At 38.1% G+C, this 15,069-nt stretch overlaps 1 protein-coding gene across 3 annotated transcripts; it reads left to right on the top strand.

Moving 5' to 3' along the window:
• Window positions 1-2,343: 2,343 nt before the first annotated feature.
• LOC117824653 (phospholipase ABHD3-like) lies at window positions 2,344-13,851 on the top strand. 3 transcript variants are annotated; one of them, XR_004633621.1, is made up of 10 exons: window positions 2,750-2,869; window positions 6,052-6,212; window positions 6,306-6,488; window positions 6,621-6,666; window positions 8,736-8,848; window positions 9,017-9,190; window positions 9,271-9,319; window positions 9,421-9,586; window positions 12,030-12,362; window positions 13,719-13,851. XR_004633621.1 is itself a non-coding variant. In XM_034700192.1 (9 exons), exons 1-9 carry the CDS (start codon window positions 2,618-2,620, stop codon window positions 12,233-12,235), a joined length of 1,104 nt encoding a protein of 367 aa, XP_034556083.1. In that variant the 5' UTR covers window positions 2,344-2,617; the 3' UTR covers window positions 12,236-13,851. The 3 variants fall into 3 exon arrangements, 2 of the variants coding, with proteins under 2 accessions (XP_034556083.1, XP_034556082.1); XM_034700192.1 differs by lacking the exon at window positions 2,750-2,869 and adding an exon at window positions 2,344-2,623 and having other exon boundaries at window positions 12,030-13,851; XM_034700191.1 differs by having other exon boundaries at window positions 2,727-2,869; window positions 12,030-13,851.
• Window positions 13,852-15,069: the final 1,218 nt, after the last annotated feature.

Here is a 15,069-nt window from a genome sequence, read left to right as displayed (position 1 = left end):
CAGGGCTAAAAGGAAACTACTCCAAGTTAAAAGCCAGATTAAAAAGGTAAGCCTTAAAAGGAAAAAGTTAACCTTTTAAAAGCACCCAGCCATTTTGTCCGCCACTTCTAAATCTTTGAGGGTGACTTTGAATTCTTTTGATACCTGATCGCAAAAAATGTGCCATACCCTAATCCCTGATTAATTGGCGGTAGGATACCTGAGATTCCTACCTGCCAAAACCAACATTGACCCTGCACTTGGCAGATGGCAGCTTCTACTTATTTCCAGTTTACTTCAAATGCAGTAGTGGACAGTGACAGAGTAAATTTACTTGAGTACTGTACTTAATTATATTTTTTGAGTATCTGTACTTTACTTAAAGGTGACATATCATGCAAAATTGACTTTTTAATGGTTCTTTACCTGAAATATGTGTCCCTGGCATGTCTACAAACCCCCCAAGAATGAAAAAAATCCATTCTGCCCCTGTTTTGATTTCTACACCTTTCTGTAAATGTGTGTGAAACGAGCCGTTTCAGACTTCCGTGTTTTTGTTACGTAACAACAATATCCGGTCTGTCACGGAGTCAGAGCTCGGAGCTTGTTCAGCCCATAGACTGTATAAAATAATACTGAATCCCTCCCCCGTTTTTCATTACCTGCACAAATATGTGCCAACAAGGAGCTTAGGAGGGAGGCATGCTAGTTGTAGGCTTTCTTAATAAACGCAAAGGTCGGTTTTACTCCCCACGTCTGCAGATTTGAAGATATAGTGGATGATTTTTATTTGTCATGGATAAGTGCTAGCGCTAATTAGCATAGCCACATAGCTATATGTTCATAGCTGTAGCTGTAGCTGTAGCTGTGTACCAAGACACACGTCGACATACTGACAAATAAAACAACAAGAAACACTAAATCTGTGACCAATCCTTCATAAAAGGTCCCGCTGCCTTTCTGGCAGAGGTCGGGTTTACTCCCCACGTCTGCAGATTTGAAGATCTAGTGGATGATTTATCATGGATAAGTGCTAGCGCTAGTTAGCATAGCCACATAGCTACATGCTCGTAGCTGTGTACCAAGACACACGTCTACATACTGATAAATAAAACAACAAGAAACACTAAATCTATGACCAATCCTTCAGAAAGGTCCTGCTACAGGCGCCTCTCCGTCAGGATCAGATTCAGAGGGTTGAAGTAACGCGATCTCTGAGCAGCCGTGTATATTCAGCCAACATGTAAACATTAGATCAACGTGCTGGAGAGCCGAGGCACATCCACTTCCGGAGGGGGCGTGGTCAGAGGGAAAACAGAGTGTTCTGATGAGGAATGAAGAAAAGGACTTTTCAGGCATGCCAAAATCTGATTTCAAAGTGTTTTTTTGAGCATAAACTTTAAATACATGTTTTTGGGACCTCTTAGACCAATATATATTGATGAAAAAAGCATGATATGTCCCCTTTAAGTATTATTTTTTAGGGGATACTTATTACTTGTACTCCACTACATTCAGAAGACAATTATTGTACTTTTGACTCTACTACATTTCTATCAATGCTCTAGTTACTCACTACTTTTGCTTCGAAGTCAGCTCATGAATTTCCTTCTCTTTTCTGAAATATGATCCCTAAGACATTAAAATGTGTTTGTGTAGTTCAGTTTGTCTCAGTGGTTTAGTCATACCTGTATATCCTGAATCTCCACAGTTGAACATGGAGCAGACACAGAGCAAATTTGAAGAATGAAATGAAGAATGATACGTATCGTTTGAAATGTTCTCCCTGTTTCCCACTCTGCCCAAACATACAAAAATTCACTGTCCAACCTGAGGAAGTGTGTTGAGTTAAGTAACGTTTGTTTCATTCCAGATCAACATTTCCAGCTAAGTTGTCTGTGCTTGTAGTAACTTAGTTTCTGTTTTTATTCCATGGTATAGTTTTTAGATTTTAAGTAATGTTTCTAAATAAACATGATGTAAGTGAATGTACTCCTATGTTTTCTTGACTGCCATCATGCTTTGTGAAAATGCAAAGTTTTGAGATATTTCAAAAAGTACTTTGAAAGGCAAAACAAAACCACCCAAACAACCTAAATACCTGCGTGCACATACAGAGTGCAAGAAAAAGCATGAAATGAAACAGAAAAAGCGTGTGATATCACAGGACTGTTATCATATTGTTATGTAATAGTATTTGTAGTGGAAAATTTAAGGAAAAACGTTTTCAAATATGGATGAGGATACAGCTAAATATGAAACACTATGATGACCTTGCATGCAGCAGAGGGTGGCGGTAATGCAGCTGAAACGCTCTTTGTCAGTTCCTGGAGTTACATAGAGGAGAAGAAGAATTGCGCATGCGTACTAGTCACTTCCTATGTTTAAAGCATCCGCCATCGGTATCCGCAGTGAGGGCCAAGAGGGCGGACTTTGGCGAATGGTAGGACGTTCCTACTCAAACATACGATCTTCAGGCATCATCTGACACCCAGGAAGCACCACCTCCTGGAGATAACACCTGAAGACAAGCCTGCAACTGGATACCGGCTTGCTATCGCCACCACCAGACCCCCATGGGACGTCTTCTTCAAGTAGAGGAGTCCCAGTGAAACCTCTCTGTCTGTATCTGGAGGTGATGAAGGCAGGTTGTCGGACCAACATTCACGTCTGTCTGTCAGGTGTCTGTACCGTTGTGCCGGTTAACGAGCTATATTGTATGTTCTCTTTTATGCTCTCTACTTTAGCAACATACCGGTAGGTAATAGCCATGTTATTAGCACATTTGGAGCTATGGAGTACATATTGGGAGTCTGTTTCCAGACCTTACACGGTGTTCATCTGCTCCCTCACGGCCGCACTGTACTATCTGTGGGGCCGCAAGTGTCAGGTCAGTCACTGCGGTCAAGGCCAGTAATACCTGCACTTACTCACTTTTTGTCTCCAGACCTGTCTTTTTATTTTATTTTAGATTTTTGTTTTAATTTGTAGTCTCTATTGGACTTTATGTTGTTATCTAAATGAAGTTACTTTAATTGTTGTCTTATTCTACTGGACCTTATAATTCAAGTGTATGTATGTATGTTTTTTTTCTGCTGTAATTCTTAATTTTAGTTAGGGATGCACGATATTGTTTTTTTTTTGCCGATATCCAATATGCCGATATTTTACAGCTCATTTAGCCAATTACCGATACCGATATTTTTTTCCCTCATGCCTAATTGCAGAGATTATCAATTATCTTCTGTATTTGAAATAGCGTAGAGCAGGGGTTCCCAAAGTGTGGGGTCACAAGACAAAGTTTGGGGGTCGTGAGATGTCTTCTATATATATATATGTTTTCAAGTAATCTAAAAATATAACTTTTTACCCATTAAAGTAAAGAAGATCAACAAAAATAGTAGCTAACCTTGAAAATAGAAAATGTAATGAGTCTTTCTTTTTGCCAGATGAGTCCTACGTTTAGGGTTAGTGAACAGTTCATTATCAAAAGCATCAGGAGCAGTAGGTAAATTAATAACGGCACAAGAAACACAGCCACATACTCATAAAGGTAGGCCAATTTTCTGCAGACCAGCTAAGTGAAGACATATTAAATCACTTTGAGGGACAGTGGGGGGGTCGCAAATCTTTGGCACCTATATTTTGGGGGTCGTGGGCTGAAAAGTTTGGGAACCCCTGGCGTAGAGTATTATGGTAATACTCTAATCACCTTTGTTATCTAATATTCATTTCTTGTGTAAAATAAGAAAATACTTAATAATTAAAACTATAGGACCCTCATGTTATAAAGTGTCAGAAGCTACATTTCCGGGAGCGATAATAGATGATAAACTGACTTGGAAACCACATATAGATTATATCAAGAGGAAAGTGTGTAAATGTGTTGGTGTTTTAGGCAGGGCCAAGGACAGTTTGGATTATTCTTCTCTTCGTATTTTGGACTGTTCACTTGTTCTTCCATATTTTAGTTATTGCTCGGAGGTATGGGTAAACACTTAAATGACTACTATTAACCCTTTGTATGTGCTACAGAAAAGAGCAATTAGACTTATAAATGAGGTGAATGTTAGAGAACATACTAAAAGTTTGTTTATCAGCTCATATTTGTTGAAATTTAAAGATCTAGTTAACTTAACAATTTTTTTATGTATGTTTAAAGCCAGAAACAGATTATTACCTGAAAACTTACAGAAGTTGTTTGTGTTTACATCTCATGAGGAGGCTGATAGACGCAAATGTAATTTCAAAAGTCCATACACGCGCACTACATTAAAGCAAATGTGTGTTTCAGTTTCTGGAGTTAAACTTTGGAATTCTCTGGATGATGATATAAAATGCTGCTCTAATATTTTACAGTTTAAAAGAATGTTAAAAAGTAAAGTAATGGGGAACTACAAACTCATCCAGTAAATCTTTATTTGATTGTTTCAGTGTTTATTGTTACATTTGATGTTTGGTGAAAAGAAAATAGGTGATACTCTTTGACAGTAAATGTGCCTAAATTAGTCAGCTACATGTACCTTACAGACTTCTGTTTAAATTCAAATTTAACTTAAAATATTGGCCCAACATGTGTGCAGCAGCCCATTATTTTATCTGTAAATTATATCGGCGGATATCGGCGTGTTGGCCGATGTCTGATAGTTAATTTATAAGCCAATATCGTCCGATAAAGATAACGTCCTGATAATATCATGCATCCCTAATTTCAGTAATTTTTTTTATGAATTGTTTTTTCTCTTGTTTAGTCTATTTCTTTTTCATTTTTTAACAGTGTCACAAAGCATGGAGCACTTACCATGGCAGTTTTGCATGAGCTGTTTTTCTTTTACACACCAGCACAATCCAACATGAGCTTTTTAAAAAATGCTGCATGGTTTGTACATCACACGACAGCCTGACCTTGTTATTTAACCCTCCTGTTATGTTGTGGGTCAAATTGACCCATTTAAAAAAATGTTAAAAGTGGTTTCTCGCTATGAAACTTCTTCTGCTTGACTTAATTAGTGTAAACAACATATAAAATGAAAATGTTTGTTTTCACACATTTGAACCCCCCCCCCCGAATGTTTATATTACATAGATACTGTTCATGGGTCAGTTTGACCCTGCAGTCAAACTGGAGGCTAAAAGGGGTCAGAAGTGTCAAATACTAAATGTTTCTTTGCAATTGTGATACATATTTCACCCCAATCACTTCCAAATGTACATAAAAAAAAGTTTTAACATGAATTTTTCTAAAAAACTAGTGAATTATCCTCTTTGAACCATGATCTGTGAGAATTAAAGAACACCATGTTGCACTAAATATTGGTTTAAATGGTTAGTAATGGAGTTAATAATGACTTTAAAAAAATGTAATTTGGGATTTTTTTGGGGTTCTGACACTTTTGAACAATTAAATATGCCCCGGGTCATGTTGACCCAAGAACATTATTGCTGTCCCTAAGAAACAAAGATAGCAGGAGGGTTAACTGATAAAACTAAGGGCACTTTGATTCAGACTGACAGTTTTTCCACTAACACTTCATTGTGACATTCATAATTTGGATTTATAAGCAGCATGTGGACAATTCATAGATGATGCATTCACCAAGAAGGGCAGGAACCTGCATATCTTTTTAACATTTTTAGCTTGCTAAATGACTTGAGGTTTGTTCTGTAATCAAAAAAATTGGTGTAATTAATTTTCTATCCGTCTACTACTGAATGAATTTTAGTGAACTACCACTTAATACCAATAATATATGCTTTTACATGTATAGTCTAGATGTCATTGGGCTACAAAAGTCTCAATAATATATCATAAACTGGTACATAAACGTACAATACATAACTATCGGCTACACCACCTCAACACACACACACACAGACACACACACACACACACACACACACACACACACACACACACACACACACACACACACACACACACACACACACACACACACACACACACACCGCTTTCTACCCATCCTCATGGCTGCACCCCTTATGCTTTCTTTTTCCCGTCGTCCATCACCGCTGTGTCTTTATATCTCATTATTTAATCTCTTTTCCTCTCAGACACCAGCTCTGGTTTCCAGCCAGGCCTTCAGTGCGTTCCTCCTTAAGCACTGTCCTGTTGTGGCCGAGCGCTTCAGTCCCACTCCGTGGTGCTGGGGGGGGCGGCTCCAAACCCTGGTTTGCGCCCTCCTCAAGTCCAGACCCCATGTCACGTATCGCAAGTATGACAATCTCTTCATCTTAAACCTGTAGACTAATGAATATTAATTTATGTGCTCATGTGTTAACAAGTAATCCTCTCTTTGTCCCCTCAGTGAGCTGATCCGAACTGTTGATGGGGGTCAGATCTCTCTGGACTGGGTGGACAATCAGGCAAGTGCGACCTACCCAGAATGCTCTTGCCGTCCCACAGTGCTGATCCTCCCGGGCCTCACAGGGAACAGCCAGCAGTCCTACGTGCTCCATGCCATCAGCCAGGCCACCTGCCGCGGCTACAGGTCAGTTTCTACAAGAGTAACTGGGTTGTTTGTGTAAAAGTGAGCAGGAATCATGAGTTACATGGCCAAGTGGAAATGCTCAGACTTAAATTAACTAGTGGCTGCTGTCTTTGGTTATTTTTTTTTGTCCAGATGTGTGGTGTTCAACAACAGGGGCGTAGGAGGAGAAGAATTACTGGTAAGTACAAATTAACTTATGAACTATCGTCATCTTAAATGTCTTTTACCCGCTGCTGTTCCTCTTTTTTGTAGATTAGACTTTCCTTGTTTGTTTGAGCTGACCTTTGTTTACTCTTTAAATGTACAAGGCTTTAGGCTAAATATTGCCCCTGTATAACACTGGTTTTAGTCCTGGTTGATTATAGTGGCACTAACCTTAATGTTCTTGGCCATGTTTATCAAGTCAGAGCCACTCAGAATGCAGAGACCATCCTCAAAGACCCTGTTTAGACTTTTGCTGACAGGGAAGAGGTTCACTTATGCAGAGGAATAACAGATCAGAGCAATACAGGGTTGTTTAAGGAATCGCACTAAGGACTGTGGTACCTTACGTCTCAAATCTCACTGCAGAAAAATGATGTGATCCATGGGAGTTATGTATATCAATTATATATCTATTAACACAAGTATTATATATCTATAACATGAGTCTGGTTCTGCTCGAGGTTTCTGCCTGTTAAAGGATGTTTGTCCTTGCAGCTGTAACTTGCTAAATGCTGCAAAGTGCTCTGCTCATGGTGGATCAAGATTAGGGATGCACCGAAATTAAAATTCTTGGCCGAAACCGAAAACCGAAAATGAGGAAACCAAGGCCGAAAAGAAATGATTATGCTAATGATTTGTACCATTGCATTTTTTACACATAGACACACATACTGTACATACCAATTTATTTATTTATTGATTGATTGATTCCTTCATTAATTAGTTCATTTGTTTGTGCTTCATTAATAATTTTCATTTAATATAGTTGATTCTTTAGGTAATGATAATTTGTGGTATTACAAAATGACAAGAGATCCCACTTGAAAACATGTTAACTCACTGTGACCCCCATCAAACAAGTCTGCAATGGAACACACTATACTCATGTCTGAGCCTGAGACCACAGAAAGAGGATTTTATAATCCTCTTTCTGTTCAGAACTCAGGACTTCGTAGCTTCTTACTAAATCTGTATTATCTGAATTTCCTCTCCTCTCCTCCTCCCCTGTTCATATAATTTAGACATCTACAGGTAGTTTATTTCACGCTTAGAGATTTATCAAGTTATTACAGCCTACAACATGCTGCTTCCTGTTATAGCCCTTTCAAAATAAAGTTTTTTGGACTACGTAAATTAAGGGGACTTTTACTGTGAAGTGTTCTTCTGGAACGTAATGTTTATCTTTGCTGCGGCCGTCGCGAGTTAAAATATACACAGTTGTTCATTTAGCTTCAAGTCACAGCTACAGTCATCGATCCTACACCTTTTGGACTTTAGAAAACCGAGTTTAACACACTTTGAAGCAGGTAGAGTCGTGGTAACAGATGCAAGTCCCTGCATGGTGAGCTACAACTGCTGCAGCTTATGAGTGGCTCCTCTCTGTCACAGAGGGTAACACAGAGAGGAGGAGGGTCCAATCTATGTTTTTGTCTGTCACATATCACTCTGCTATGCTACTATGTTTACCTGCCACTTCACTCCTATCACACACATAGATAGCCTAGTTAGCAGTGCGTCATCACGACATTCTGTTTCGGCCGTGTTGTTTTGGTGAAAAAAGTGTTTCGTCCGAAAACCGAAAATGCACTTTTGGGCCATTTTCAGATGAAAATTCTCGGTGGCCAGATTTTCGGTGCATCCCTATTTAAGATGAGATCAGACTGAGTCCTGCCTGTAAGATGGGACTGGATCTCATCCTGTCTTGATGTTAAGTCTTTGTTAATAATGTAACATAGAGCAGACCTGCTCTGTTAGTAAAGCATCTTGAGTAGGGGTGTAACAGTACACAAACATTTTTTGTTTACTGCACAATTTTGAAACTTCTGTTCGGTACATTTTTGGTAAGGTACAGTATGGCAAGGGGGAAAAAAGCAACAAATAAAATGCATCCAACTGAAAGGGTGGTACTGAAACGGTTGGGTATGAATACATGTACTTTTACACCCCTCGTCTTGAGATAACATTAATCGTGAGTTGGCCCTATATGAATAATGATTGACTGATTGATTATACGTTTATGTTTCTCTCTGCTTGCTGCTTCAGACGCCTGTTACCTACTGTGCAGCCAATACCTCTGATCTTGAACGTGTAGTGCAGCATGTCAGAGGACTTTACCCACATGCCCCTGTGCTTGGCGCTGGTGTGTCTTTAGGAGGGTGAGTCAGTGGAGGGTGATGCCGCTTCTAACTGCTTGCACTCTTTCGGTGGAACTATCATCTATCAAAAGCTAATTGTATAGTCAATTTGATCTCAATCTTATTTCCCTATCTCTGCTACTTTTAAAAAAAATGTTTGTCTTCCCTGCCTCCTTTCACCCTCTGCAGCATGTTATTGTTGAACTACTTGGGTCGTAAGCGTTCAGACTCAGGAATGGTGGCGGGTTTAACCATCTCTGTCCCCTGGGATGCACACAAGTCCTCCGCTTCAATGGAAGAACCACTCAACTGGCTGCTCTTTAACAAATACCTCACCAATGGCCTGTGCCGTGCTGTCACCAGGTCAGCAGAGTTGTAGCTTCACACATTCCTGTGTGTCGTTTTAACAATTCAAGGTTGCTGAACAAATCTGTCTCTCACAGGCACAGGAAGATACTGGAGAAAGTTGTTGATGTTGACCACGTCTTGAAGGTATTCCCCGTCTTTATATTTGCTATAATACAACTTTGCTTTCCCTTTTTTTGTGGTTGCCTCCTTTTATAATTTTCTTTATTTTCAACCCTCACCTTTAGGCACGGACCATCCGAGAGTTTGACGAACGCTTCACATCCCTGCTGTTTGGTTATAAAACTTGTTCTGAGTATTACTACGACGCCAGCCCTGACAAAAAGCTCCCAAATACAGCAGTACCCATCTTGTGTCTGAATGCTGCTGATGACCCCTTCTCTCCCCAGAACGGTGAGTGCACAACAAGGGACGATTGATACTCTGTTAGGCCTGCAGTTATAATTTAGACATGGTCTCTTTGTGCTTTAAAGTTAAAATGCTATTCTATTATTTGATGTTTATTTCTTGTGGAATGTCTTCTGAAATCATACGTAAAGAAATGTGCTGTCAAGTGATTATATTAATCTAATTTATTATAGGCTGTGTGATTAATTAATAGTGAATGATACGGTAATCTTTTGTTGATGTTTCTACCATCAAAAGTTGGGAAAGGTACCAAAACAACCGATCTATACTGTCCTGTTTTTTTGCACCCTTCTTTTTGGGTACCAAGCGTAGGGCTGGGCGATAATTCAATAACAATAATTATCGTGATATAATTTTTTTTCAATATAAATATAACAAGTGTTCGATAAAAAATTGATATATTTAAACGCCAATCCATAGTAACATTAAACGGGAGTGCACTACTCACAACAATACTCTATAAACTGATACACAGTATCCAATGTCATGTGTCTTTGTTGTGAATTTAAAGCACATGAGAAACCACTTACCAAACGCAAAATGTAAATAACCTCCATCTGAGAAAAATAAGAATCTACAAACAAAAACTTCTCAAAAATCTCCTCGTACACAAAAGACCTGCTTCCTGTTAGCACCGTCAGAAAAGAGAGATTCAAGAAGCTCATCAGAAAATCTGATTTCTAAAACTTTCAAAAATCTGCCTTTAAATGTAAATGAAATAATGATTTGATATTTATCATGATAATTATCGACATCGACTGATCGAAAACATAATTGTGATAACTTCTTTTTCAATATCGCCCAGCTCTAAACAAGCATACCAATCCGACCTCAAACGTATAGCTAGACTCCCTTCAATCCATTGACTGAGAAAGAGAAGGGAGAAGGACAAATGGTACTAGATTATAGCTCTCCTAACCTGATGTGATTTGATCAGTGTAATGATATACCTTAATAAATTCTGACTCAGTTTTATGTGTTTTGATTCATATCAGGAAATGCTTTCAGGTGTTATACAGGTGTCTGGTTGGTCTTACCAGGAAACAATCTTGTAAAAAGAATCGATTGCTTGAGCTGTAAGGATGTGCTTAGATCCATTACCAAGAACCCAGTAATACTAAATACATTCATATTATGGCAAGAGGCCAACTCCATTTTTACAGCCACGGGTACACTTTTTAAAAGAACTCAATAATGGAACAGCCCAAATATTCCAACTCCTTTAATAAATGGTGCTCTCAAAAGATGGGTTGACAGCGGGAGATCTATATGTAGGCAATGTTTTTTCTAGTTCTGAATATTTACTTCAGAAATATATCCTCTCCCAGCAAAAATGTGTTCAGTTACAAATCAGACACTGGGTGAAAATCCAACTTGTCTACATTTTCTTATGCACCAAAAGAAACTCCTCTGGAGGAGCAGCTATTACGTTTCTCATACACCTCTACCAGAGGCCTCACATCAACTGTTTACAATATCCTCAATAATCATTCACCTGAACATGAGGAACCACTTACCAAACCCAAATGGGAGTCAGATTTAGATTGCAGGTATAACAACTCTGAATGGCACAAATTACTTGAGCAGGCTCAAACATTTTTTATCTAACCAAAAAACAGACTTATTCAATTTAATATTATGCACAGAACATACTACACACCTGCTAGACTCCATAAAAAAACTAAAAACTACTCTGTCCAAAGATTATAGGTTTCTGGAATTATGTCATTCAAACTATTTCAGCAATCATAGAAAAAACATTTCCTAGATTGTGGATCCTTGGAGACATTAAGTCGCTTAAGTTGACAAACCATTTTAAGTACTTTGTGTTGCTGGTAAAAATGTATTTTGACTAAGTGGAAATCAGACGTCCCTCCCATCCTGTACTCCAGAGAAGATTCTTTATAATGTGAGGAGAAGACGTTTAATGTTCAGGATGATTTAGGTAGCATTTATGGATGCTTTACCTCAACTAAAATGTGAGGACTGATGCTGGATTATGCTTTTATATTATTTTTTACTTTCAGATTCTGGACTTGAATATTATGTTATTTCGCATCATACTGTTCTGTCAATTATATCGTACTTTTTGACAACAAAAGACATGTGTATGAAATGTATGAATAATTATGGGTTGTGTTCTTTGCAGCTTTTTTTTCTTTCTCCAGAAAATTTGTTTACCTTGAAAAATAGTTTTTTTTCCTCAATGGGACCAACCTGGTTACATAACTAATTCTTAATATCTATCTTCTTAATTCCCTAAAAGTCAGCAATGGTGAATTAGTGTTGTGTTTAAGAGAAAATGTTGACTAGCTCTTTGATGTTATCTTTTACTTCTGTCAGTGTTTTCTGTTCTATTTTGTATGCTGCAATTGTTTTCTTTCTAATGTTTGCTTCACTAATAACTCTTTTTTTCTCGCCCACACAGCCTTCCCATTGTCCATCGTCAAGAGTCTGCCTAATGTCGCTCTGTTGTTGACGGCCCATGGCGGACACATCGCCTTCCTGCAGGGCTTGTTTCCCCGGGGTGAGAGCTACATGGAGCGTGTGTTTGGCCAGTTTATCCAAGCTGCCTTTGAACACCCCAAGGACATTATGAAAGCATGTGACATTGAGGAAGAAGAGCTAAGCTGATCATCTTTCACCTCATCACTACGTTTGTACCCTGAACCTGAGCGAATACCCGAATGACTGCTACGCAGTTGCAGAGGAGGGGAAAATCACTGGCATCACCACAATAAAACGCAACATATTGCAACAAGTAAGAGAAATGCATTGCTCAGCTTTGCATGCCGCTTTCTTACCACAGAAGAGTTTGCACAGGGAATGACCAACTGCATTGTACAATCCTACAACCTCACTGCAGCTAAGCTAATCTACCTCCTTACCCTCTCAGGTTGTCTTCTAATGAGCAATCAAAGAAGGTTTAGATAAGTTGAGAACTTGAGCACTTACAGCTAATTGATGTGTGAATGTTTAATATTGTATCCACACTAAAAAAAATAAAAATAAATACACGTTTTTAAATTATTTATCAAAAGATTGCAAATCGCTTTAAATCATGTTGTTCCTTCCACATGCCGTCCTAACTTCACATACAATCTGTTCAAAAAAAAGATGCACAATTATTCCCTGCTTGAAAATGGGTGCTTTGATTTTAGGAACTATTTAAGATTTTTTTTTTTTTAGGATAGAAATGAATTGATTGTGATCATTAAAAGTGAGGACTGATTGTCCTTACTTGTGTTCCTTGATGTGTGGTACAATCCTTAAAGGATTATTTTTATCCAAGGTGAAGCCTTGCATGCATACTTTACAATAAATTCTCTACGCACAAAGAAGTCATAGTAACAGTCCAAGGTTGCCAAGCTAACATTTCAGTTATATTAAAGCTGTCAAACTTGGACTTAAAACACCCACATAGCAGGAAAATGTATATAAAAAAAAGACTCATGAAATTGTAATATAAATTTATCATCAGCACTTTTTTTTTAAATTAAAAAAGAAATCAGCTTGATGTAAAAGAATTGTACGCTTGTATGTGCTTTTGAAGTATTCTGGCTGCAATGTCAATTACGCAAAACATCAAAAAAAGTAGATCTGAGTTGACGCCAGTTAAATCTCAGCATGGTTCTCTGGGCATTCAGACTTCTTACCAGTTAAAACAATCCAAGTTATTCCAAATGAATGTGTGCTTTACTTTGCCTTCTGTTATTGATATAATTGCACATTATTTAAACCGTGTTCACTTGAAGTTTTTATGTAATTATTGGATGTTCGACGGGCATTCGTTTTTGAATTGAAGCACTGATTTTTGGTCTTCATGTAAGAACCAGATCAGGATGTGAGAGCATTAATGTTTAGAACAATTTCAGAAAATGCTGAAGTGTTTAACTTTGTGTACACTGATGATGATACATATTTATTCACTGTAAACATGATGTTATTCATCTTATACCAGAAGCTACAGCTATTTGATTCTATATGGTAATTTTTTCAACTGTGATTGAACACACGCCATGATAGCAAATGTTGCTAATTGCTGCCTTGTTGAGTTTAGGTGCTCAGTGTCTGCTTGCAGTATTTTACTTGCCTTTCTTTTTTTTTCACTTTTCAGTTATACCCCCATTTCAGCTGGAACCAACCACACAATGTTACCACTTTAAGGGGAGTTTGGGCATTATGAACCATATGTTTTGGTTTCCACTTGTTAAATGATGCTTGAAAATAAAGAATGGCAATAAAACAAACCTTGATGTCAGCTGGGTGTTTTTGCATCTTGAAACTGCCAACTCAATGACATGTACAAGATTTCTGCAAGACAGCAACCTTATAATCAGAAGCTACTGCCAGTAACAAGTCAAGCCAGGATTTGTTTTGGATTATTTTATGTTGCTTTGTTTTATTCAAAATGGAAAATTGTTATAAAACACACACGCTCAGCCTAACACTGACTTTCCTCTGGTTTCACAGCTGTAATCTGAGTCGTTTCATCTCTGAGCCATGGGGTCATCTATGTCGTTGATTAACCAGGCAGAGTATCAATAATTAACTGTGAACAATAAAGGCCTACGCCCTCTGTCACAGCGCTAACCCTTCAGCCTTATTCAAATTCATTTAATGACACTGCAGCATGGAAAACATCCAGTGGCATGTGGAAACACTGAAACCCAGTAAAGCACACACTCTGGTACTATTTCAGGTTTAGTCTCTGAGTTGTCCTGGTTGAATACAGTTTTGACTTGTTCTATTTATGTGGAGGAACTCAGCAGGTTCACAATATAGAGATTACCTCAGAGCTTCTTTTTTAGTAGTTTACAAATATATCAAGGTTGTCGAAAATACGCCATATTTACATGGCAGCCACTTTCATCTGATGCCATGCACAGGATGGGAAGCTAAAATGCATTAATAGTAACAAAATGTTCAATAATGGTAATAAATTACTCTGCTGTATGCGTGTGTTTCTAGTAGTTTGGGCACAAAAAAAAAAATCAAACAAATAGTTGTCTTTTCATAGTTTCCCATTTGAAAATATGAGTGACACTAAAAATTGAAGCTCCTGTGTGGAGTTCCAGCTGGTTGTGGAACAAACTGAAGTGGATACTGATACCTCTTGATAAGCTAGGAAAGCAAAACAGACCATTAGCATTAAGATTGATTTTGTCTATATGATTATTTAGTGCCTGAAACATGCTATAGGATAGCTGTCAGATGAACTGATCAGCAGCACAGTTAAAATTCTTAATGAGTGATAACGTTTGTTAAAAGAACGTTTGATTATAAAGAAACAAAAACAAAACAGTAACATAATACAGGACAAAATCAGCAAAGAGATAAGAGGGATTGCTTGTATTCAAGGGGCACTTCACAGGAGCTGGAAGTTAAAACTACTATAACATTGCTGCAGCTAGCAGAGTTTGACAATAGCTAACACTAGCATTCAAACTATGAAATTATGCCACGAT

Source organism: Notolabrus celidotus, chromosome 13 (genome assembly GCF_009762535.1).
Source record: "Notolabrus celidotus isolate fNotCel1 chromosome 13, fNotCel1.pri, whole genome shotgun sequence".
In the NCBI taxonomy this organism is placed as follows: domain Eukaryota; kingdom Metazoa; phylum Chordata; class Actinopteri; order Labriformes; family Labridae; genus Notolabrus; species Notolabrus celidotus.
The sequence above is the reverse complement of the archived record's forward strand: the minus strand, read 5'-3'. Positions and strand labels throughout refer to the sequence as shown.

Coding starts and splice junctions, on each gene's coding strand:
- LOC117824653 (XM_034700191.1), top strand. CDS start 2,750: ATGTTATTAGCACATTTGGAGCTATGGAGTACATATTGGGAGTCTGTT. Junction 2,870..6,051: donor TGTGGGGCCGCAAGTGTCAG/GTCAGTCACTGC, acceptor TTTTCCTCTCAG/ACACCAGCTCTGGTTTCCAG. Junction 9,320..9,420: donor ATGTTGACCACGTCTTGAAG/GTATTCCCCGTC, acceptor CCTCACCTTTAG/GCACGGACCATCCGAGAGTT.